This window comes from Meles meles, chromosome 17 (genome assembly GCF_922984935.1).
Source record: "Meles meles chromosome 17, mMelMel3.1 paternal haplotype, whole genome shotgun sequence".
In the NCBI taxonomy this organism is placed as follows: Eukaryota; Metazoa; Chordata; class Mammalia; order Carnivora; family Mustelidae; genus Meles; species Meles meles.
Genome location: NC_060082.1, coordinates 63,318,399 through 63,344,228, shown reverse-complemented (window position 1 = coordinate 63,344,228; position 25,830 = coordinate 63,318,399). Strand labels below are relative to the sequence as shown.

The following is a 25,830-nucleotide window of genomic DNA, read 5'->3' as shown; positions in this document are numbered from 1 at the left end:
ACTCCGTGTCACATAGTATTGACTTCTGTGGACTTCCTGACCGCAGGGGAATGGGGCCGCTGCTCGCTGGTTTGAAAAGAACTCATTGCCCCGCTCGGCTTTGAGCACATCTTCACCTACTAGAATTCAACCTCCAGCACATCTGAGAATTAGCCCAACTGCACAGAGAATTGGGATGCGGATGTACTGCTTTTCTTGTATTTATTTATTTATTTTATTTTTTAAAAAGATTTTATTTTTATTTATTTGACAGAGAGTGACAGAGATCACAAGTAGGCAGAGAGGCAGGCAGAGGGACGGGGGAGCAGACTCCCCACTGAGCAGAGAGCCTGATGCAGGGCTGGATCCCAGGACCCTGAGATCATGACCCTCATGAGCGAGGACAGAGAGGCTTAGCCCACTGAGCCACTCAGGTGCCCCAGAAGACCCAAACAACAGTATAAAATATATTTTCATTCCTCATTTATATGGTTTTGTAAGAGCAATTATTTCTACACATGTGTATACGATATTGAGACATTTAGAGAGAAATAAGCACCTTCCATTTTTGAGTGTCGCCTACGGCACGGGCTGTATGGCACACAGGAGAGGAATTACCTCTAATCCTGACAATAACCATCCGAGGCAGCTAGTCGCACCTTTATGTACCCAGTTCACATGTGAATAAACTGAGACCCCGTTTGCTTCCCATGTCTCTCCCAAGAGACGCACACTAGCTAGTCACAGATCCATGTTTTTAATCCCGGTCTGCGTGAAACCAAAGCACTGAGCTTTAAGGTTCAAGTACTTTGGGGGGGAAAAACCCCAAAACTTTTGAGTTACTATTTGAGTAAATTAAAGCCTCTTAATAAATATGTTAATATGTAAATCAGTGACTAGAATGGAAGGAGCAATAATGAAATTTAGCAGTCTTATAAATATAAGGAATGGAGTGCCACTATTTTAGTTTGGAATCTTTGAAAGAATGCTCTTGATATATTTGCCATTAAATTTCTTATGGTCTTTAGATAATACAGAATTACTTGCAATATTATTCAAGAACTCGTGTGTTTCCTATGTATGTTAAAAATGCGTAGCAACGTGTCTTCTGGCACGTTGCCCACAGTCTGGGCATGCCTGGGTGGACATGTTGGACAAGCCCACGTGCTCAAGCGAGTCCGGTGGTAGGATGTGTAAACATTTCAAATGCACTGTTTCCTTCTACCTTGTTAAGTGTGAAATTCAGGTCACTCTGATGCCACGTGTTTTCCTCTCTGAGAAATGTTAGTTTTTTAACTTGTTAGATGTGTTTGGTTAAATTAAGCCAAGCAAAACCAAACACCATCTTTAGAATTGCTTGACTGCCTTGTTAGGAATTTTTGGTGAAATAATCATTTTGACAGGTATTTTGTTTTCTTTTTTAAGTAGGTCCCCAGGTGTGCGGGTTTTCCGTTGAGGATTAACACGTCACTCTTTCCTTCTAAAGGTTCTCAGTTCCATTGTCATCGGGTTGCACAGCGACATGCACTCACCAAAGGTTTCTATGCTTTATTGAATTTCAAATAAAAATTTAAGGATAACGATCCTAGGCATTTTCTACCTAAACTGTTATCCCCGCCCCCCCCCCCCCCCCCCCCCGTTTTCCTTTTTATATCTTCCTGGCAGGACAAATAAAGGCAATACTAGAAATTCCCTTTTGCATAAAAACTGACCATTTGCATCTATCACAGACTGTAGGCATGAAGGAGGAGGGGAGGCTTCTTCCTCTGGAGAGATCTTTTACATCTTTGTCCCTTTATGTGGTTGTTATGATTATAGTATTGTTGGCAGCAGATACCACTGCTCATGACCATATTTGGCTTTTGCTTTCTCAGGTGTTGCTGCCTTCATGGGTTGATGGGACCAAAGACACAGATGTATGGTTGGTAGTGTCTTTCTTAAGGTCAGCGTTACGGCTTCTCTCTGAAGGTTCAGTAATGACTTTGTTTTTTTTAGTTTTTAGGTTTTTTAGTAGCCTTTTTAGTTTTCTACTCTATGTAGAACACTCTGGTGTGGGTTGTATCTAAGGCACTAGCCCTGCTATTGGGCTACTTGAAATCTCCTTGGAGGCAAAGAGGACATAATTCTGTATGAAAGAAGGAATACCTAAAAGGTATCAGGTGATTTGTATATATGTTCTAGGGTTCAAACAAGAGGTCAGCCATGTCATTATGAACCATGGGTCTTAGGGAATGTTTCAGAGATAACTTAGGCTGTGGCTTGAAATTGCTATTTTGTTAGAGGTAGCGCTTTGTCCACATCGTTCACACTTTTCAGCTTCCCCTCCATGTGGAGCTGTGGCAACTGTTTTTCCACATGAGGAACAGGACTTTAAAGACCATAAAAACTTTGTTGTCCCTAACCTTTTTTTCAACTTTCTGATTCAGTACCAGACGATCTCGATTTTATTTAAGGCATTATTTACTCAGATGTCGTCTTTACGGCGGAAAACAACTTCTAACCAGTGCAAATATATTTAGTACTTTTACCATATTATCAAGTGGCTATTGTCAAGAATTTAATCTTATTTCAGATGTCTTTGTTACTACCCTCTAACTAATTGGCTGACATCACTCCCTATAATAGTCTAAAATGAGCCAAATGTTTAAGCTTGGGGTGGGGGGGACTAAGTTATAAACAAACATCATGAATGGCTTTTTTTCCCCCCTCTCACCTGTCCCTGTGTCCTTCATTTTACTTCCTAATATGTCACAGGTTTGGGGATTCCGCTCTTTATTTATTTATTTACTTACTTATTTGACAGAGAGGGAGAGAGAGATCACAAGCAGGCAGGGGGTGGGGGAGGCGGGGAAGCAGGCTCCCCGCTGAGCAGAGAGCCCGATGTGGGGCTCCATCCCAGGACCCTGAGATCATGACCTGAGCCAAAGGCAGAGACTTAACCCACTGAGCCACCCAGGCGCCCCTTGGGATTCCGCTCTTACTTCTCTTTAATTCCACCAGGATCTAGATCCTCTCTTTAAAAATCTCTTCCCCTTCCTCAGCTGTCCTCAGTTTGTGTTAATGACTCTGGCACTTCTTCATTCACCTCTGTGTGCATTCCTCAACATATTGTCATTTTTGCAAAACCTCGAGACAACCACAAATTTAGTTGGGTCAGAAGAGGGAAATAGTTCCATTATTAGGCAAAAGCTTATAAGAGAAAATAAACTGAAACAAGTTTCTAGCCTATCGTCTCTCTTGTGGCTTCAGAGACCCCAGCGTTTTAAGACCACTTCTGGGGGACTAGGCAATACCACGAATGAATTTTGTGAATGCAGAGACCAGTGGGGCGGGGCGTCTGGCCGCGCCGGAGTATGACCCGGCGCTGTGTATCTGGCAGAATGTGGTCAGAAGGGAGTGTGTGGCATCTTTTCTCAGGAACTGGACAAAATTAATTTTTTTCCCTAACACTCCTCTGTTATTGGGATATTGGCCTTCCCGAGTTGGTTTATTGTCTTTATTGTTCCTAACGTTTCCTCCTCTTTTGGACGTCCTTTTGGGCAATGTTCTCTCATTTATTTGCCCTACCTTGTGTTGAATTTTTCTCTTTACGAGACTGTGTATTTATGTGTGAAGAATCATTTTCTGTTTCCGGTTTGATTGGGGGTGTCTGGGGACAGGGTGTCTGGCAGTGACGGTGAAGTCATATTCTGCCTGTGCTTGGAAGGTAGAACCAGGAGGATTCGTGAGGTGCTGGCTGTGGAATGCGAGCAAAAGAAAGGAGGTAACGATGGCCCGTCTGCCAGATGCAGTCCCCATCCTTGGGGCCAGGGGACAGTGTGGGCAGAGTGCGTCTGCCTCCAGAGTTCCCGGGGAGCGAGCTGAGAAGGCTGTTGGCTCTATAAACCGGGGGTTCAGGAAGGAGGTTGGAGGCTAGAAAGGAAAATGTTTCAAATCCAGCGAGAGACTGGAGGAGATCGCCAGGGTTGGAGAGTAGATAGAGATGAGAAGAGGTAGAAGGATCAAGTCCTGGATCCTTCAGTAATAAGAGGTTGGGGAGAGAAGGAACCAGCTGAGGAGCATGAGGAGTGGCGAGCGTCACCAGCAGGAGGAAGAAGAAGAGTGTGGGATCCTGGGAGCCAAGTTAAGCTTGCTTATCTGGAGGAAGGAATTACCCACTTTGTCCAGGATGGAGAAATGTGCATTTGGATTTCACAGGATTGAACTTTCTGGTGACTCAGTAATCAGAGCAAAAGCGAAACGGGGTGGGGTTAAGATAAGGACAGAGAAGACTGTGGGGACAGTGGGTATTGGCATACCTTAGGAAGACACGGAGGGTGTGTGTGTGTGTGTGTGTGTGTGTGTGTGTGTGTGTGTGTTCCTCCCCTGTGTTCTGGCCTCTAGCATCTCTGTTCAGGCATTCTGTAGATGGTTTGATCTTTGTCCTGGCTTAAGAGTGGGAGAGCTGAAAGCCGGTGAGCAGCTGTGAGGTCTCTTATCTAATACAGCCTTTTGAGTGCGGTGTGTTGTTGTTATCCGGGTACGTTATTTGTTGCGGAACCACCAGGGTCTTTTTGTTCTTTCCTCCTGGGGTGGTGAGATTCCCCACAAACCTCCAGTTTCTGGCCTGGGAGAGTAACGGTGGGTCTGGCGGGTTTCTGGGTGGCAGACGGAGGGTGAGAGCTGGCTGGAGGTGGGCGTGGGGAAGGGGAGTTTCATCTGCAACATCGCAGAACTGCACGTGGTCCCGTGTTCTCGGTGTAGTGCTCCGGCCGACAACTGTGCTTGTCCCTCTGCCCAGACACTTTATTTTAATTTCTCAAGAAAATAAACTTGACCCACTTGGGGAGGGCGTTTTCAGAATGGAGCTATAACTGATGAACGGATACCATTCACCCCAAACCCCTGGTTTCTGGGGCTCCCCTGTTTACCCTCGGCTGGACAGTGTCGGGTGCTGCCGCTTCCTTGGCCTTGTGAGCTGGTTTTCAGTGTTCCCCTGGGCAGCAGGCGGATTCTTCTTCCGCAGGTCTGCTACATTAGCTACAAGTAGCGCCATAGCTTGTTGCTGTCCCCGCCTCTTCTTTTAGTCCTTATGAATTCACGTTTTAAAAGATCTCTTTGCTGTGGTTGGAGTGGAGCGTCGGGTGAGAGCAGAACTGGGTTCACGTTTTTCCTCTGCCTCCCGAGGCAGACATGCTTCCATCGAACACCTACATCACAGTTCAAAGAAAACGAAGCCGTTTGAAAATGTGATTAGGATTTATGCTATTATTCGTTGGCTTTCAAACTGTTACTTCTAGGATATTTTCCATTTGACGATTGTGTTATTTGCCTGCCCTTTGCACAAGTTCTGCCCGGTGCTTACATTACCATTATAATTACATTATAATTATAAGTTAACGTCTTTCCTCTTCACCAAATTGTGAGACAGGAGCCCAACTCTCCAGATCCCCAAAGTGGTTTACAGTGTGTTTACAAGAGACAATACATATTGTCAGATACAGAATAGCAACTACATCCCCCCAACCCCACGAAAAGGTGAAATCTTTAATTTCACAGAAATGTACAGTGACATAGAAATTTTCCTCACATGCATCCTTTTCCCCGATTTTATAGTATAATGACAAGTCACTTGCAATTCCTTAAAGAGATCTCTTAGAAAATTTCGGTTCCCCATGGTTAGGAGATGATGACAAGATTAGAACTGTTTTGTTATTTTTTTTTTAAAGATTTTATTTATTTGACAGACAGAGATGACAAGTAGGCAAAGAGGCAGGCAGAGAGGTGGTGGCGGGGCAGGGAGCCAGGCTCCCCGCTGAGCTGAGAGCCTGATGCAGGGCTCCATCCCAGGACCCTGAGATCATGACCTGAGCCGGAGGCAGAGGCTTAACCCAGTGAACCACCCAGGCACTCCCCCTGCCTTTTTTTTTTTTTTTTTAAAGATTTTATTTATTTAAGAATGGTTTTAGGGGCGCCTGGGTGGCTCAGTGGATTAAGCCGCTGCCTTCGGCTCAGGTCATGATCTCAGGGTCCTGGGATCGAGCCCCGCATCGGGCTCTCTGCTCTGCAGGGAGACTGCTTCCTCCTCTCTCTCTGCCTGCCTCTCTGCCTACTTGTGATCTCTCTCTCTGTCAAATAAATAAATAAAATCTTTAAAAAAAAAAAAGAATGGGTTTAAATGCAACATGCTTCCGATTGCTGCTGCTTGAGTGTCTACTTGAACAAAGGTCTTTGCTTTGCTTCTCAGCAGCTTGCAGAGCTAACTTCTTCTCAGCTTTTCCTGTGGCTTCTGAATTCCAAATGGGGTAGAGATGGTTTCTCTAAGCCCTCACACTCTTTCTTACTATGTTAGTGAGAAGAGGGCATGAACTGTAAATACAGACCGACTGGCACTTACTCTGCGTTTGAGCTTCTGCTGACTCTGCTCTCTTCCCACATACCTTATCCAAAAGTCAGCGCTGACGGTTTCCCTGTGGGTGAGACGCATTTAGTCTCCCACGTTCCTATGGGTCCAAGTGAAACTGTCTTTTTTTTTTTTTCTTTTTGCTGAGAATGTTTTCAGCCTAGCTGGTATAAGATCTCTCCAAATACTGACTTGGAGAGATACTGGGAGAGTATTTTTCGTATAGGAATGTTAAAGGGCTTGTCATAACAATAAACACAGCCGGCGTTTTCTGAGTGTTTGCCTCACGCGTACATACTATAGCTCTGCTTCCAGGTGTTTTCCTTAAATAACCCCTTCAAGTATCCTATAGGTGCTTTTATTAGGCCCGTTTCGCAGATTCCAAGCAAATGGAGACGCCCTGTGTTACCCAGACAGTAAGCAGTCGTGGAGCCAGCCTGACGCAGAGTCCCACGCGTCCCACTGCTTCCCAGTGCTGTGTGTCCAATGACGATAGGACATTGCATGGTGTTATCTTTGCGTTTTAGGTTTCTGCACTATAAGGTCATCTAGAATGAAGCTCTTTGCTTAGGAATGGGCGATCAGGCTGAGCTCAAGGAATATTTAGCTTGTCCAGTCAAGTTAAAGGTACAGTTCATTTTCAGGAATTACTATTTCAACCTTTCGACATTCAACAAAGATTTTTTCCCCAAGCCTCTTGTCTGCTGGGTTCTTCTGTATATGGTGAAGGACACAACAGTAAATGAGGCGTGGGCATGTAGTTGTATAGGGAAGGGTCTGTCCGTGTTCTCGCATGTCTCCGTATGTCTGAGCCATGGCTCAGTTGAACTCAGTCTCACTGAGCCTAGTAGCCTTTGCTGATGCTGATTGATAGGCTGTGCCTGGAGTCACACTTCCTGACGAGTGTGTTTCTTCTTTCTGGTAAATCATGACGCCACCCCATTTTTTCTGTGCCCTTAGAACCTGATAGAAAAACAGAAACTTGGATAAAATTAGTACCTGGTAGAGGATAACAGAGAACCACAAGTTAAGACTGGGCAATAAAGAGCCAGACTTAGCCACTGGTGTGGTGGGCATCCTCTCAGGTGGCCTCCACGGATCTGGTATGAACGCTCTGGTGTGTGGACTGGACCTGGAGACTCATGATGAATTGTTGGAGATGGTGGGATGTCACTGCTAAGATTAGGTCAGGAAGAGAAGGTGGCCTTCTCTTGCGTGCCCGGTGGGGCTCCTCTGGAGGAAGCCTGCTGTCTGCTGTGAGCTTCCCCGTGGAGAGACATTTCTGTCAAGAAACTGAGGCTCAGGTTCAGCCAACAGCCAGTAAGGAGCTGAAGCTTTCAGTCTGAGGAACCCAGTCCTGCCAGCAACTACGTGAGGTTGGGAATGGATCCCCCGACAGAGCCTTCATAGACGAAGGTCTCAGCCTTGGCCAACTCCATGATTAAAGTCTTGAGAGACCTCGGGGAAAGGCACGCAGCTACGCTGCACCTGGATTTTGGACCCGCAGATAATGTTTGTTGATAATATGATAATTTATTTTAAGCCCTAAGCTTTAGTGTAATTTGCCATGTAGAAATGGATAACTAATATTCTTGGTAATAAACACCATGCGGTTTTCTACTTTTGGGGGTTCTCTACCCTCACTTTAGCAGGTCATGTGAGAGGGAGGGATTAAGGCAAGAAACCACAGGGACTGAAGTTCAGGCTGATGGAGGGAAGGAGCCATCAAAAGCCGCCTCAGGGCTGTCTCCTCCTGGGGAGACCCAGCTTAAAACAAAACAAACAAGAGTGGAGTAAGTGAAGCACTAACAGTGTTCTGTGGCTTAAAATAGTGCATTCGGTAAGAGTAATTATATCATCCTGAATGACACCAGTAACGCGAACTATGGCATCTGGCTACTCAAAATACATGAAACATTTCTGAATTTGGCTAACAGTATTTTGTGAACTTTTGTTTTGCATGAGTTTCCTTTAACATAGCCTCTTAAAATATGGTCCTTTCCCTTTCATGCCCTTTTTTTGATCAGAAGTGCAGATACTGGATTCTTGTTATGCAGGAATTCAGACAGACGTGCTACATTCTAGTCTGTGCGTGATTTAACGTCGTGGTGAGTTAGAATCAGCACCATGTCCCACATTGCTGGTGTCGAAGAAGGCAGTGTTAGTAGCAAAGAGGGAGTGTGATACAGGCCTGTAACTCTCAGCTGTTTGTGTACTTGTGTGTACAATGTCATGTGTGGAGCGTACGATCATTTCCCATCTCATATCTAGAATTCTCTTTATGTAATGCAATATCTTAAAATCAAAAGGAAATACATTTTTTTTTCTGTTAGCGGAGTTCATTCTGATACATTTTTCATATCTTAGGTCACACTGATTATTTGCGTTCTAAAAATAGACTCTTTTGCTCTTCATTCTGTAACTTCGTGGTTTAACGAGAAGTGCGTTGGGAATCAGCAAGCGTGTGCCAGCAGAGTTCATGGATTAAAGAACTATTTATGGTCTTAACTTCTGATTATTGAAAGCAAATGTTTAATCCTGAACCTAAGTTTAATCTAACACATTGCCAGCCCTGTCTCCAGTTTCTAACCCGTGTGTTCACGGATAATACATGTTTTGAAATTAATTACACGAATTATTGCAAGGCTTCCTGAATTATCCTTCTTACTCCAAAATTGCTTATTTTCTCCACATGATGAACATATGCTACAGACAAAAGTCATCATCCCACTTGATAAAAGTCTCAGAGAAGCTTACATCAATCGTACACAGCCTGTTGGTAGAAAAGCCAGAAAGGGTACCAGGCTCTTCTACTTAATTATCACATCCTTGGCCTTTTATAAAAGTTTAATCTTAAAAATAAAACAAAAATGCTATCCATTTTGGTCTGGAGTGATTATTAACACACAGTCCTTTATAGGTTGTTTAAAGAGAGTGGTAAAAACCTCCATATGTTCTAATCCTGAAAAGTCTATGTACTTTACAAATAAATTAATCATCTCTTAACATGTAAAAGAGAATTTCCGCTCAACATCTTCTTAGTCCTTACACTCTTCTGCATAAAAACAGAACAGGTGCTTCTTGGCTAAATTCAATGTAACAGATTCATATATATTTTACGGGGAAACCATGAAAACTGCTTGGTAGACCAGGGGAGTGTCTCGGTAGGAAGTGTGATGAGTCCCAGGTGATGATGGCCGCTCCCAAAATTCTTACAGCAGAGAGGAAGAAATGAATGTGAAGTAGTTGGTCTCTTAATCTCAAGTATAATCCCATTAGCACCCAGTTGAATGTTAGAGAAAAAAGTGATCTGAAAGATTTATCACTGACTATCCTTCCAAATTTGAGGTTTATTTGTGTTCTGAAATCTGCGTCTTATGCCTAACTGTTTAAACTCCAAGTAAAGGAGACAGAGAGACAGAGTATGATGAACGATACCCAGTAGCGGTAAGCCAGGCTGCCATTCAGTGGCATTACTTCATCGTTTAAGTGAGAGCACACCCCTTAGTAGATACAGGTGGAATTTTTCTGTTTGGTTTAGGAGGGCACAAAACACAAATTGGACCAAAAAAAAAAAAGAAACTTTAACCTCGAGTTAGATAATAAAGTGTATTAAAGCCAGAAGGGTTGAATTGTTGTGAAAACTTGAAGAGGGAAATATCATTAACCAACCACATGCTAGATCCTTTTACTTGCTCCTGCCTTTGGTCCCCATGAAACCCAAAATCTTGCCAGTATTTTCTTTGATTTCCTTTTCCCCTCACCTCATCCCCCTAAAGAAACTAGAACTCATCAAGTAACTTACTTGAAGTGATGTGGCTGCGAAGAAAAATGGAAACCCAGTTAAGTTCGATTCCATGTTCTGTGTTCCTTCTCCATCAATAAACCATCCTATAAAAATAGTATTGCCTTATGTCCACAATAGAACCTAGATGTCCATCAACAGATGAATGGATAAAGAAGATGTGGTATATATAAAAAATGAAATATATGCAGCCATCAAAAGAAATGAAATTTTGCCATTTGCGACAATGTGGACGGAACTAGAGGGTATTATGCTGAGCGAAATAGGTCAATTGGAGAAAGACAACTATCATATGATCACTCTGATATGAGGAAATGGAGATGCAATGTTGGGAGTTGGAGGGGTAGGAAAAGAATAAATGAAACAATATGGGATTGGGAGGGAGACAAACCATAAGAGACTCTTAATCTCACAAAACAAACTGAGGGTTGCTGGAGGGAGAGGGTTTGGGAGAGGGTGGTGAGGCTATGGACATGGGGGAGGGTATGTGCTATGGTGAGTGCTGTGAAGTGTGTAAACCTGGCGATTTACAGACCTGTACCCCTGGGGCTAATAATACATTATATGTTTATAAAAAATTAAAAAATTATTAATAAAAAAATAAAAATAAAAAAATAGTATTGCCTTTTGGGGGAAGAGAGAAACTATCACCTTGAAAGAATTTCTTAAAAAGGTATTTTCCTTTTGGGCACCTGGGTGGCTCAGTCGTTAAGCATCTGCCTTTGGCTCAGGTCATGATCCCAGGGTCCTGGGATCGAGCCCCCCATCAGGCTCCCCGCTCAATGGGAAGCCTGCTTCTCCCTCTCCCACTCCCCCTGCTTGTGTTCCCTCTCTCACTGTGTCTCTCTCTGCCAAATAAATTTTTAAAAATCGTAAAAAATAACCCCAAAACATTTTCCTTTCAAAGTTTGAAACTTGGCACATGGACTCAAGGAATTTGTGAGGTGCTTTTTCCTTGAATCTTTTGCCACCTTAAAAAAATGTATGTGTATTTCTATTTCTCCTTCTGTGAATTCCTTAGCATGGCCATACCTAGACATCGGATTGGAGCGGTCTCTGTACATTCAGTCATCGGCAGCCTTTCGAGGCTGAGTCATTAAGAACATCCAAATCTAATTAGTTCCCATTTCAAGTCAGTGTTTTTTGAGTAACGGTTAACCCGGTGGTAAGCTCGTACAGTCCCTGAATGATAAGACACTTGACAAATTATTGCGTACCTGAGTGAATGCATTGTTTTATTTCCTTGATTTTAGATTTTATCAGTTGAAATATATAGATTTTAAGGGAGGTAGCACTAGAAGATACCACTAAATATTTAGTAAGATGGGAATTTTAGTCTGAGTCTCAATCTCTGAAATGCTAAAACGAGCTTTTCAGATTGAGTACATACAGCACCTCAGTTACTTCCCCCGTTCCCAGATGACTTCTCTGGCCTTTATTTCCCATCCAGAATGTTCTCACTCCATCCATTCACCTGCCAGTATCTGGTCTTTTCAGCTACTCAAGCGTGACTATATTCTCTCGAAACTGCGATTCCCATCAAATCGTATTAGCGTCTCTCAAGTGTAAAGCCAAGTGAGAGAAAATTGTGTGGAAAAATAGTAACAGTATTTCTTTCCAAGGAGATTTCCATGTGGGTGACTAAAAAGTGAGCTTTTTAGGTCACTTTTAGGAACTTTTGAGGTCTTGCTTAGGACCATCTACCTATAATTAGGACCACGTGGCATTTATTAAGATGTTCTTTACTTTCTGACATTGTGCGAGATGAACAGATGAGAAACCGCAGTATACGCACGAAGTTGCAGGTGGGGAACACTTGTAGCAATAATGTGTTTTAAAAACGGTGGATAATGTCAGAGGACAATTGTATCTTTTATAAAGAGTTTTGACTTGAGGATGAATGATTTTTTTTGTGTCTTTACCTTGTTCCAAGAATGAAATCTTACCCTAAGTTGACGACTTGCGTTTCTTTCTTTGTTTTTCCATCAATCTTTTGCTGTATCGCCGGAGGAATGTAGAAATACTGGATTATTATCTAATGAATTCCAAAGTCAGAGATCTTTGGGCTCACTGTAAGATTTTCTTTAAGGGCTAGTCAGTGTTCAAGTCCAAAGGGGTAATTCCACACATGAATTTGTTATCTTTATTTGGGTTTTGTGCATTTTGTTACATTTGTTATATACATTTGTTACATTTTTTACCTCCCGTGAAAATCCATGTATTAATCCTTTTAATTAATTTCTGAAATATAGTCAGAAGTTAGTTGGGTTGGTTTTTCCACTTGGAGTCATTAAACAGATTGTGATATGTTTGCCTTATGTGGTCAAGGAGTGAAGACATTTGAATGAAAATCTTCATCAAATTCTTAGATTGATATTTGAGACGTAACTTGTTGGAAACGGAGCGAGTGGAATATTATTAGGGTGGAAGTATCATATTCTACTTACTATGATATTTGTTGATGAATCTGGGCTCTGTTCCCAGCTCTAAACAGAAATGCCACATTGTGTTGGTTAGATATCTCATTCCTCATATGCTTCAATTTCCCACTTGTCCTTTTTAATTCCTTCTTGGTATTTTGCCAGAGTCAACTAGACTATGTCTCATGTACTTTAGGCTTTGAGAGAAAAGACAGTGTGAAATGCCTCAATTATCAAAATAAACTAACCAATTTGTGATTATCTACTTCGTGATTTTTCTCCCAGAAATCTTTGATCCTATAGGAGTTTCATTGGCTAGTTGGCACAAATCTGAACAGGGCAAATTCACATCATTTCCAGCTAATATATATGTAGGTAATGCAGAATGTTTTTGATTAATTTGTGCCCAAACTGAGTTATAAAACATCCTTCAAAATCCAACATGCTTCTCAGGCTAAAAGAAGTGCATTTAAGAACATATCCCCAGTTTTTGAATATTCATCCCATTTCTTCCCTATATCAGCATGGACAGTTTGTACGGGGGGAATGGATTTGGGGCGCCTGCGTGGCTCAGTCAGTTGAGCGTCCAACTTGATCTTGGCTCAGGTCAGGATCTCACAGTCGTGAGTTTGAACTTCACGTTGAGTTCCACGCTGAGCGTGAAGCCTACTTAAAAAGTGGATTTTTAAGGGCGCATCTGTGTTATTCTCAATACCATTGTCAATGCATTGTCCTTTCATCATAACCATATAAAGAATTATAACAGAAAATGCATCTTTCATTTTTATATTAAGTCCTTCGTTTAGTGATTAAATATAACCTTTGTCCTAAGTCTAAGAATTGGCAGATATAAGTATTTATCTCACAAAATCGAGCTTGGCAGTAAGCGGGAGTGACTTGCCCCTTTTTCTAGTGTTCAGTGAATTTTTCAAATTCATGTGGTTGGGCCTTGAAAGATAGATAGATTCAGAGTTTATCTTTGACCTTTGACTGGGTCATATTCATAGGATTTTGTATTTGAGGGACAAATGAAAGCTTTACACTTTACCCCTGCTGAAATTCCTCGGACACGGTCTTGGTAGTAGAGTTCAGTGAGTGTGTTGAAGGTAGAACACTGTTCTGGAGATGGTCACTGTTGTTCAAGATGGTTAGACACCTTTTTACAGCTGGCTTAAATGGCAATTTATATATTTTCTTTTGTATTTTTTTCCTACAGCTGTTGTGAACTTGGACAATTCTGTGGTTGATCTGGAGACCCTTCAAGCTCTCTATGAGAATGTGAGTAATAGAAGGAAATTTATGTGTGAGTATATAATACATATGCAATACTTGCCCGTATGTACATCTAGACTCGTTGCCTTAATGTCCTGTAAGAAGAATTGGTCTAGGTACACTGAATTTACTTAAGTATAAGTTAGGTAAAATACTTTCTAGGAAACCTACTGGACAAATGCGTGGTCTCATAAATCCAAAGATGGTGGTTCAGAGCACGTTGTGTGTGAGGTCATTCACAATCCCTCTTTTGACGTATAATAATCAATACTTAGGTAGAGGTTAATTTGAGCTGAGCACTGTTTAACTAACAGTACGGTCAGTGTTATCAGTTTAACTCTGATTAACTAACTCAGTTCATCTCCCCTGAAAAGTCTAGATAGGTTCAATTATTATCCCCATTTTACATATGAGGAAGTTGAGGCATAGCAGGGTCGGAGACTCGTTCAGAAATCACACAGTGAATGTGGTATGGCTGGGGTTTAATTCACTCTGGCTCCATGTCTCTAAACTGAATAGTTTGCTTCACCAAGTGGCCAAACATTGAAGCTTTCTTCTAGTAGCACTTTTTTTGTAAATTGGCAGGAAAAAAATGTAAGTAACAGAGAAGTACACCTGCAGGATGGGGTAGTGAGTGCCTTTGGGAAGTGTGATCTCTGTGGTGATCCGTGAAGTGATTTTAGATGGGGCACGGCATTAAGTAGCACCAATTCACATGGTAAGAATGTGATTACCTTATCAGGGCCTTTATAGGGCTTCTGATTATATTTAGGAGAAAGTCTCACTGTGGCCCTGTTTTGTAACTGGTATCTTTGGGCTGGTGCACGTGTGCGTGCGCTCTCTCTCTTTTCCTCTTTTTGTTTCTACTCTTGCCTGTGACATACCTGGTATTTAAGCTTCTGTTCTTTAAAGGGCATGGCCTTAGTTGGTCCTTGACTTTTCAGCCCCAAGTCAAAGAACTTTCTGGCTCTGGAAAACCCAGTCAATAGGATAGAGACTTCCTGGGAACAATGTATTCTTATATACTTGTCCACTCTTGAACTTGGTACTTTTAAAACCCATGTATATGGGGTCTCCCTTTGAAATGTAGACCTTTGTAAGAGATCTTTCTTACAGCACCTCACATAGAATCCGTTGATCAAGTGTAGAGTTGGTACCTGGTCAGGAGGGAGAACACGGGGGTTCAGTTAGACGGAGTCATTAATAGAGACTGAGAGGGAGGTTTGACAGTTGATTATGTTGTTGTCAGTACATGATGGAAAACTGGGAAAAATAAATATGTATTTAATATATTAGTATCTTAGTGTCCCAGTGTAGTGGGTGTTTAAAATATATCAATTTAGAGGTATAGAGAGTTTTCATGTCTCTTGATTCTTTGATACTAACCCTCCCCCAACCCGGAGAGCCCTATGGAAGAAATGAGGAAATACCATGGAAAGTAATTTCTTCAACATATGGTGATGATGTCTGGTGTTGGCACGTGGGTAACTGTTTTTCTTACATGTACATGTATACAAGTGCTTATGTATATATACAGTTTATATGTGTGTGTTTACATGTGTTTTGTATGTTATATGAAGACATGAATATCTTAACCTGGTGTGCAAGAATATATACAGAAAAAATACTGAAATGGGGGACAAGTGTATTTACGAGGGAAGTTTAATTGTGGTGATTTAGAGTATTTTTTTGGGGAGTCTTTAGCCTTTTAGAACAAATTAATTTCATGAAATACAAATTTCTAGGTCTGACCAAACTAGATAGCCACCCAGAATTTGTGTCTAATTTCTTACCATCATACTTGTGAAAGTTGAATATTCAGGCTATTTATCACTCCAGCTCCCTTCCCTTGCTCACTCCCAGCTTCCTAACTCACCGATACATGATACATGGAGATTAAGTCACATCTGATTCATGTGAGCCAACTTGTCTTCATTGTCACTACAACCTTCTCTATCTAAAAAAGTTCTAGGGGGCGCCTGGGAGGCTCAGTGGGTTAAGCCTCTGCCTTCGGCTCAGGTCGTGATCTCAGGGTCCTGGGATCGAGTCCCACATCGGGCTCTCTGCTCAGCAGGGAGCCTGCTTCCCCCTCTCTTTCTGCCTGCCTCTCTGCCTCCTTGTGATCTCTGCCTGTCAAATAAGTAAATAAAATCTTTAAAAAAAAAAAAAGAAAAAAATTCCAGGAATACCTTTGTGTCTTCTCCTGTTCCAACAGGTGAGCTGTTCTCATTCTGCACTTGTTTCTGTCCCTAGCTCTCTTTTGTCAGAGCAGCTCAGATGTCCTTCAAATCAATCTATCAATCATCTACCTATCTATTTAATATGTTATTATTTATTTGACAGAGAGAAAGACAGTGAAAGCAGGAACACAAGCAGGGGGAGTGGGAGAGGGAAAGCAGGCTTCTGCCCAAGCAGGGAGCCCGATGTAGGGCTTGATCCCAGGACCCTGGGATCATGACCTGAGCCAAAGGCAGACCCTTAACGACTGAGCCACCCAGGCACCCCAATGTCCCTCAAATTTAAAAAAAAAAAGAGAGAGAGAGAAGGAAAGATAAAGAAGGGCAACACAGATGGGCTCTGAAAACACCTCATCAACAGGGAAAGCATCTCTGAGGAAGGGACATTGGGAGTGAAAGTGGGAGTCACCCAAGAAGGAAATGAAACTGTTCTAAGCGGAGAGAACAGTGTATGCAAAGATTTGGGAGCAGGAGAGAGGAGTTAGCCCACGGGCGAGGAGAAAGTATGTGTGCAGAAATAGCTCTGGAAGGAATGGGTGGGAGGAGAGAGGTGGCAGTAGGCAGTGGCTAGCTTAGCTGGGGGTGAGGACATTTGAAGAGAAGTGTGGAATTTAACATTTTCCCCTTTAATTCTGTCAATTTTTGCATCCTGTGTTTGGACACTTTCTAATTAGACCCATACACATTTAGATGCATCTTTCTGTATTAATCAGCATGAGATTCCTCCCTCTGCTAACACTTAGTCTTGAAGTTTATTTTAAGTGATACTTAGATAGCCATTCTGCCATTCTGATACTTACTGTTTACATGGGTTTTCTTGTTTCCAACTTACCTGTGTCTTTATGTTGGAATTTTTTATGTTAGAATGTCTTGCAGGTAGTACGTATTTTGGTCTTGTATTTTTTATCCACTCTGATAACAGCCTTTTCCTTCTTGGAACATTTAAATTGTTAACATTTAATATAATAATAGTTATGGTTGGATTTAAGTCTATAATTTTTTGTTTGTCCCTCAGCTGTTGTACTCTGTTCTGTGTGTGTGTGTGTGTGTGTGTGTGTTTATTTTTAACTTATTGCTCTCAGAATTACAAAATACATCCCTAAACTTTGACATCCTACTTACCTGGAGTAATATTATAAAATGTAGAAACCTCGATGATATCATGTAGGGCTTTTTATTGCCTCTCCTTTATTGTCATACGAATATCACTTGTGAGGTATGTACAACTCCATGAGACACTGATGTAATTTTTGCTTTAAATGGTAATATACATTTAAGGGACTTAAATATAATCTTTCATATTTACTCTCATTTTCTACATTTCTGAAACTCTCCCTTTTTTCTTTTTTTTTTTTTTTTCTTGGTGGGAAGAACATTTAACATGAGTCCAAACCTTTTAACAGATTGTTGGGTGTACAATATACTATTGTTATCGATGGAAACAATATTGCACAGCACATTTCTAGAATTTTTTTTGTTTTGCATAAATGAAATTTTATGTATGTTGATTGGGAACTCCCCATTTTCCACTGCCCTCAGCCCCTGGCAACCACCGTTCTATTATTTTCTTCTTTGATACCTCATGTAATTGGTGTCCTACAGTGTTCGTTCTTCAATGTCAGCCTTATTTAACTTAGTGTAACACCATCAAGGTCCATCCATGTTGTCTCGTGTTGTGTGATTTCCTTCGTTGTTAAAGGCTAAATATTTTCCACTGTGTGCATATATATAACACACACACACATATGTTTATGTTCATGTATTTACATAATATCATATTTTTAAAAAATCTCTTCTTCCACCATGGATGTCTACGTCCTTTTCGTATCTCGGCTATGTGACTAGTACGACCGTGAACACAGGAGTGCACCATCCCTTTTAAGAACCTAACTTCAACTCTTTTCGATTCCTGGATTATATGGTAGTTTGCTTTTTAAGTTTCTGAGGGACCACTGTACTGCTTTCCAAAGCAGCCATACAGTTTTGCATTCCAGCTGACCACGTACAATAGCCCCAGTTTCTCTACACCCTCCTCAACACATGTTGTCCTTGTGTTTTGTTTTTTGTTTGTTTTGTTTTTGTTTTTGTTTTTGTTTTTGTTTTGGTAATAGCCATCCTAACAGATGTGAGATAATACTTCATTGTGGTTTTGGTTTGCATTTTCTTGGTGACCGGTGATATTGTACATCTTTCATACACCTCTTGGCTATTTGTATGTCCAATAGGGAAAAATGTCTATTCCGGTCTTTAGCCTTTTTTTTTTTTTTTTAGTGCTCTCTAGAGTGTGAGAGAGTGAGTGCAAGCAGGGGGAGAGGGAGAGAGAGAATCTTAAGTAGAGGTCATTACCTGAGCCAAAATTAAGAGTCAGACACTTAACTGACTAAGCCACCCGGATGCCCCAGTCTATTTTTATTTTATTTTATTTTATTTTCAGTTTTCCAAAATTCATTGTTTATGCACCACACCCAGTGGTCCATGCAATACATGCCCTTAATACCCACCACCAGGCTCACCCAGCCCCCACCCCCACCCCTCCAAAACCCTCAGTTTGTTTCTCAGAGTCCACAGTCTCTCGTGGTTTGTCTCCCCCTCTGATTACCCCCAACTCACTTCTCCTCTCCATCTCCCAATGTCCTCCGTGTTATTCTTTATGCTCCACAAATAAGTGAAACCATATGATAATTGACTCTCTCTGCTTAAATTATTTCACTCAGCATAATCTCTTCCAGTCCCGTCCATGTTGCTACAAAAGTTGGGTATTCATCCTTTCTGATGGAGGCATAATACTCCATTGTATATATGGACCACATCTTCCTTATCCATTCATCCGTTGAAGGGCACCTTGGTTTTTTCCACAGTTTGGCTATTGTGGACATTGCTGCTATGAACATTGGGGGTACAGATGGCCCTTCTTTTCACTACATCTGTATCTTTGGGGTAAATACCCAGCAGTGCAATTTCAGGGTCATAGGGAAGCTCTATTTTTAATTTCTTAAGGAATCTCCACACTGATTTCCAAAGTCACTGCACCAACTTGCATTCCCACCAACAGTGTAAGAGGGTTCCCCTTTCTCCACATCCTCTCCAAAACTTGTTGTTTCCTGTCTTGTTGATTTTGGCCATTCTAACTGGTGCAAGGTGGTATCTCAATGTGGTTTTGATTTGAATCTCTCTGATGGCTAATGATGATGAACACTTTTTCATGTGTCTGTTAGTCATTTGTATTTCTTCTTTGGAGAACTGTCCATGTCTTCTGCCCATTTTTTGATGTGATTTTATCTGTTTTATGTTGAGTTTGAGGAGTTCTTTATAGATCTTGGGTATCAGCCCTTTGTCTGTACTGTCATTTGCAAATATCTTCTCCCATTCCGTGGGTTGCCTCTTTGTTTTGTTGACTATTTGCTTTGCTGTGCAGAAGCTTTTGATCTTGATGAAGTCCCCGCCTATTTTTTAATCGTGTTATTAAGGATTTTTTTTTTGCTATTGAATTATTGGCATTCCTTATATACTTAGAAAATTAATCCTATATCAGTTATGTGGTTTGCAAATATTATAGTCCCACTTGTTTCTTTTTGCTTTTGTTGGCTGTGCTTTTGGTGTCGTATCCTCCATATCCTTGCCAAGACCAATGTCATGTATATTTTCCCTATGGGTTCTAAGAGTCTTATAGTTTCCTGTCTTACATTTAAGTCTCTAAGTTTGTTTTGAGTTGATTTTTGTGTGTTCTGTGAGAGTCCAGTTTCATTGTTTTGTATGTGGATATCCCATTTTCCAACACCATTTGCTGAAGATGCTGTCTTTCTCTATTATGTACTTTTGGCACTCTGGTTGAAGATCAGTTGACTGTACATTTATGATTTATTTATGTGCTCTGTGTTCCGTTCCATTGCTCTCTCTATGTTTTTATGTCAGTATCATACTGTTTTAATTACTGCAGCTTTGTAATATGATTTGAAATTAGTAAGCGTGATACCTCTAGATTGTTTCTTTTTCAAGAGTGCTTTACTTAAGTGGACACTTTTATTGTTCCAAATGAATTTTAAGTATGTTTATCTTATTTTTGTTAAAAAAAAAAAACAGTAGCTGGGATTTTGCATTAAATCTGTAGATGGCTTTGGGAAGGATTAACATCTCAGCAATAGTTAGTCTTCCAACCTGTGAACACAGAATGTCTGTTTGTGTCATCCATAACTTCTTTCATCAGTGCTTTGTAGGTTTCAGTGTACCGATCTTTCACTACCTTCATTAAGTTTCTGCCTAAATATTGAATTCTTTTTGATGTTATAGATAGGATTGTTTTCTTAATTTGCTTTTCAGATAGTTCATCAATAGTGTAGAGAAACACAACTGGTGATTTCGCATGTTGATTTTGTGTCCTTTGAATGTTCGGTAGTCGGGCATCTGGGTGTCTCATTCAGTTAAGCATCCAAGTCTTGTTTTCAGCTTAGATCATGATCTCAGGGTGAGATTGAGCCCCACACTGGGTTCCATGCTCAGCAGAGAGTTTGCTTGAGATTCTCTCTCTCTCTAAAAATAAATCAGTCTTTAAAAATAAATAAATAAATATTTGGTAGAATTTGCCAGTGAAGCTCTCTGGTCCTGGTTTTCTTTTCTTTCTTTCTTTTTTTTTTTTTTTTTTTAATTTTAAAAAAGATTTTACTTATTTATTTGACAGAAAGAGAGAGATCACCAGTAGGCAGAGAGGCAGACAGAGAGAGAGGGGGAAGCAGGCCTCCAGCTGAGCAGAGAGCCTGATGCGGGACTCAATCCCAGTACCCTGAGATCATGACCCCAGCCAAAGGCAGAGGCCTTACCCACTGAGCCACCCAGGTGCCCCTGGTCCTGGGCTTTTATTTGTCGGGAGATTTTTGATTACTCATTCATTCTCCTTAGTTCTTACAGGTCTGTTCAGGCTTTCTTTTTCTTTTGGATTCAGCTTTACTAGGTTGTATGTTCCTAGGAACTAATTTGCATTTTCCTAGGTTATCTATTTTGTTGGCTTACAATTTTTTGTAGTTGCCTCATGATCCTTTTTATTTTTGTGGCATCAGTTGTGGTGTCTTCTTTTTAATTTCTGGCTGTATTTATTTGAGTCTTGTCTCTTTTTCTTGGTTATTCTAGCTAAAGGTTTGTTAATTTGGTTATCTTTTTTTTTTTTTTAATTTGGTTATCTTTTAAAAAGTCTCTTAGTTTCCCCGATTTTTTCCCTATTGTTTCTGTATTCTCTATTTTATTTCTTCTCTAATTTTTATTATTGCTCTTTTTCTTCTCTATCTCTGGATGTAGTTTGTGCTTTTGTAATTTGTTCCTTGAGGTATAAAGTTAGGTGGTTTATTTCTTCTTTTCTTTTTAAGAGTTTGAAATTTTTTTTCTCCTCTTTGGGGCATTCTTTTTTTTATTATTATTATGTTCAGTTAGCTAACATATAGCACATCATTAGTTTCTGATGTAGTGTTCAATGATACATTAGTTGCAGATAACACTCGGTGCTCATCACAACACGTGCCCTCCTTAATACCCAACAACTGGCTAGCACATCTCCCCAGCCTCTCCTCTCTGTAACCCTAGTTTGTCTGCTGGAGTCCAGAGTCTGTCATGGTATGTCTCCCTCTCTGATTTCTTCACATTCAGTTTTTCCTCCCTTCCCCTGTGGTCCTCTGCACTATTCCTTATATTCCGCATATGAGTGAAACCATGTGAAAATTGCCTTTCCCTGCTTGACTTATTTCACTTAACAAGCAGGTACATCCACTCTGGAAGAGAGTATGGACATTCCTCCAGATGTTATTTCTTCTTTTTTTTAATGTAGGTGTTTATTGTATAAATTTCCACCTCAGTACTGCTTCTTTTACATTCCATAAGTTTTGATATGTTGTGTTTTCATTTTTATTTGTCTCAAGATATTTTCTAATTTCCCTTTTGGTTTCTTATTTGAACCATTGGTTGTTCAAATGAGTCTTGTTTAATTTGCACCTACTTGTGAGTTTTGTGGTTTTCTTTCTGCTACTGGGTTCTACTTTCATTCCATTGTGATCAGAAAAGATACTGGTACTGCATCAGTCTTCCTAAATTTCTAAAACTTGTTTTATGAACTCTAACATATGATCTGTCCTGGAGAATGTTCTGAGTGTTTGAGATGCATGCATATTCCATTGTTGATGGGTTAAAAGTTCTCTGTGTGTTTGTTTGGTCCATTTGGTCTATTGCGTTAATCATGTCCAATGTTTCTTTGTTGATTTTCTGACTGCTTATCTATTCACCATTGAAAGTGGGATATGTTGAAGTTCCCATCTATAAATTCTATTGCTGTTTATTTCTCTCTTCAGATATGTCAATGTTTGCTTTATATATTTAGGTGGTCAGATATTGGGTGCGTATATATTTATAATGTTACATCTTCCTAATTTGCCCTTTTATCCTTTTACAGTGACCTTGTTTGTCTCTTATAATAGTTTTTTTTTTAAAGATTTTATTTATTTATTTGACAGAGATCAAAAGTAGGCAGAGAGGCAGGCAGGGAGAGAGGAAGGGAAGCAGGCTCCCTGCCAAGCAGAGAGCCCAATGCGGGGCTTGATCCCAGGACCCTGGGATCATGACCTGAGACGAAGGCAGAAGCCTTAACCCACTGAGCCACCCAAGCGCCCCTCTTATAATAGTTTTTGACTTAAAGTCCATTTTTTTCTGGTGTAGGTATAACCTACTTTGCTGGTTACTATTTGCATGGAATGTCTTTTTCCATCCATTTAACTTTCAGCCTATGTGTCCCTAAATCTAAAGATGAGTCTCTGGTAGATAACCTAGAGTTGCATCTTGTTTTTTAAAACCATTTAGCCACTCTGTTTGTGACTTTGATCCATTTACATTTGAAGTAATTATAGTATTTGTTACCATTTTGACAACCGTTTTCTGTTTGCATTGTAGAACTTTTGTCTGTCTTTGCTCTTTCTGTCTTCCTTTGTGTTTTGTTGTTATTTTTTTTTCTGTTTCTTGTTTGTATGCTATGATTCCTTTTTATTTTTTGTAACTTCTGTAGGTATTTTCTTTGTGGTTACATGGGGTTACATAAAATATAATTATTATAGTTAATTTTATGCTGATAATATTTAATTTTACTTACATGTAAAAACTCTACACTTTTATTTCTTTGCCTCCTACATTTTATGTTAGTGATTTCACAATTTACATATATTTCTCTTGTGTGTTTATTAGTTATTATAATAGTTTTTGGCTTTAGTTTGAATACATTTGTCTCTCAACTTTTATACCGGGATTAAAAGTGATTTTTTTCCACTACCATTCCTATAATACAGATTATCTATGTGTTTGATTTTACCGGTGAGTTTTGTACTTTCATATGTAATATGTTGTTTAGTGTCTTTTCATTTGAAGTTTAAGAATTCTCCTTAGCATTTCTTGTAAGACATTTTTACTGGTGCTAAACTTCCCCAGTTTTTGTTTAGCTGGGAAAGTTTTTATCTCTCCTTTACTTTGAAAGGCAGTTTGTTGAGTACAGTACTGTTGACTGACAAGCTTTTTCTTTCAGTGCTTTGTATATATCCTCACTCCCTCTTGGTTTACAATGTGTCTGTTCAGAAATATGCCGATTGCCTTATGAGGATTTTCTTGTTTCTGCCAACTCACTTTTTCCTCACTGCTTTCAAAATTCTCCTTGTCTTTGACTTTTGACATTTTGATTAAAATGTATCTTGGGGTAAGCTCTTTGTCTTGATCTTGTGGAAGATACTTAGAGCCTCATGAAATTGGATATCTATATCTTTTCTAAGATTTTGGAAGTTTTCAGCCATTATTTCTTTAAATAAGCTTTTTTCTTCATTCTCCTTCTTGTCTAACTACTGGCACTCCCATAATATGTATATAGATCTGCTTACAGTGTCAGTGAGTCACTAAAATTGTCTTCACTCTTTCTCATTCTTTTTTTCCTTTTTGCTTCTTTATCTACTGGATCAATTCCAATGAGCTGTTTCTGAGTTTACTGATACTTTCTTCTGCTTGATCTAGTGTGATTGAATCCCTTTTTTGAATTTTTCAGTTCAGTTATTGTGTTCTTCAGCTCTATAATTTGCGTTTGATCCTTTTTAATACTTTCTCTTTGTTGATATATTCCCACTTTATTCCTATATTGCTCTCCTGACCTCAGTGAGCATCTCTAAGATAGTAATTTTGAATTTTTTATCAAGTAAATTCTCTACATCCATTTCATTAGAGTTATTTTTCTGGACATTTTTCTTGTTTGTTTGTTTGTTTGTTTGTTTTAATCTGGAATTCATTTCCCTATTTCTTCATTTTCCTTGATTCCCTGAGTTGGTGCTTGTGCATTAGACTAAACAGCCTGGCCTTGTACAGAAGACCCTTGCCAGTCACCTGTCCAAAGATTCTGGGTGCCTCTGAAACCTTCATGCTAGTCCAAACTGCTCAGTCTTTGCTTGTAAAGGCTTCCGGTGTCTAGAATATGCCAGGACCCAATAGTTCTCTGAGGCAAGAGAGAAACTGATGTTTTGAGAAGCTGCTGAAAAAGTTGGGATGTTGGTTGTACGGTCTAATTCCTTCACTCCTCAGAAAGATGTTTTGAGGTGGAATTTATTGCCTGCTTGTTCTGTGTAAGCCAGGGGAGGTAGCTATGGCAAAGGCCTGCATACTTTACAAACTGCTACTTTCCATGAACCCCCACGGGACTAGTGAATGCTGCTATCAGAGACAGGTGAGTTACAAGTCAGTCTCTTTGGTAATAGCCAGAAAAGTTGGATGCTAGGTATCTCGTCCAACTCCTTTACTTCTTAGCAAGAGCTGGGAGCTGGAGTTTGCTGCCCATTCTCTGCACCCTGGGCCAGAAGGAGGAACAATGGCAAGTGCCTGTATTCTCATTCAGACTGTTGCTGTGTTCTCTGTAGCCCTCATAGGTAACAGTGAATGCTGGACTCTTGTCACTTCTCAGAGTCAGGTGATTTAGAAACTAGACCCTTGAGTGGTAACCAGAGGGGGGGAAAAAGATTATTCTCTGTACAGTCCAGAATCCTTACTCCTCAGGGAGAAGTTGGATGATAGGGTTGTCTCCCAAGTGTATGGCACTGTGCCAGTGGTGGAGATTATGACAAGAATGTGTCTCAGCTTTTCCTGTCAGTTTCAACATGGCTTGCTGTGTACTTGCCAGGGTGCAGGAGTCTCTCATCTAGTTTCTGGATTTCTCACAAAGTGAATTGATAAATGTGTCGTCATTGTTGTTGAATCTGTGTGTCCGCGTGGGGAAGAAGAGTCCACAGCCTCTTATTCCAGCATCTTCCTCACATTACTCCCTTCTACTTTGTTCTTAAAGATCAGGTTTCCCGCTAGTATAATTTCCCTTCAGCCTGAGGAAGTGTGTTTAATATTCTTTGGGCACTGATCATTCCATAGTGAGTTCTCCTTATTTTATCTCAGAATGTCTGTACTGACTTTCATTTCTGAATGACATTTTCATTGGATATAGAATTCTAAGTTGACAGTTCCTTTCTTTATGCATATTAAATATATTCTGTTTACCCCTGGCCCTCCACTCTTTCTCATGGTAGCATTAAAACATGTCTGGGCATTATTTTCTTTATTTATTGTGACTGAGTTTGATGAACATCTTGATTCTGTATATTTGTGTTTCATCACATTTGGAAAATTTTCTACCTTCCATCATTCAACTCTAAAATATTCTTTCTATCCTGTTCTCTTAATCCTCTCCTTTTGAGT

The 25,830-nt window shown here is 40.3% G+C and overlaps 1 protein-coding gene across 1 annotated transcript in view; it reads left to right on the top strand.

Moving 5' to 3' along the window:
- Nucleotides 1-25,830, top strand: part of FMN2 (formin 2) — a 371,607-nt gene that overhangs the window by 178,448 nt on the left and 167,329 nt on the right. Inside the window, 1 exon segment of the mRNA XM_045983452.1 lies at nucleotides 13,803-13,864. Coding sequence (XP_045839408.1) covers nucleotides 13,803-13,864 — 62 coding nt within the window.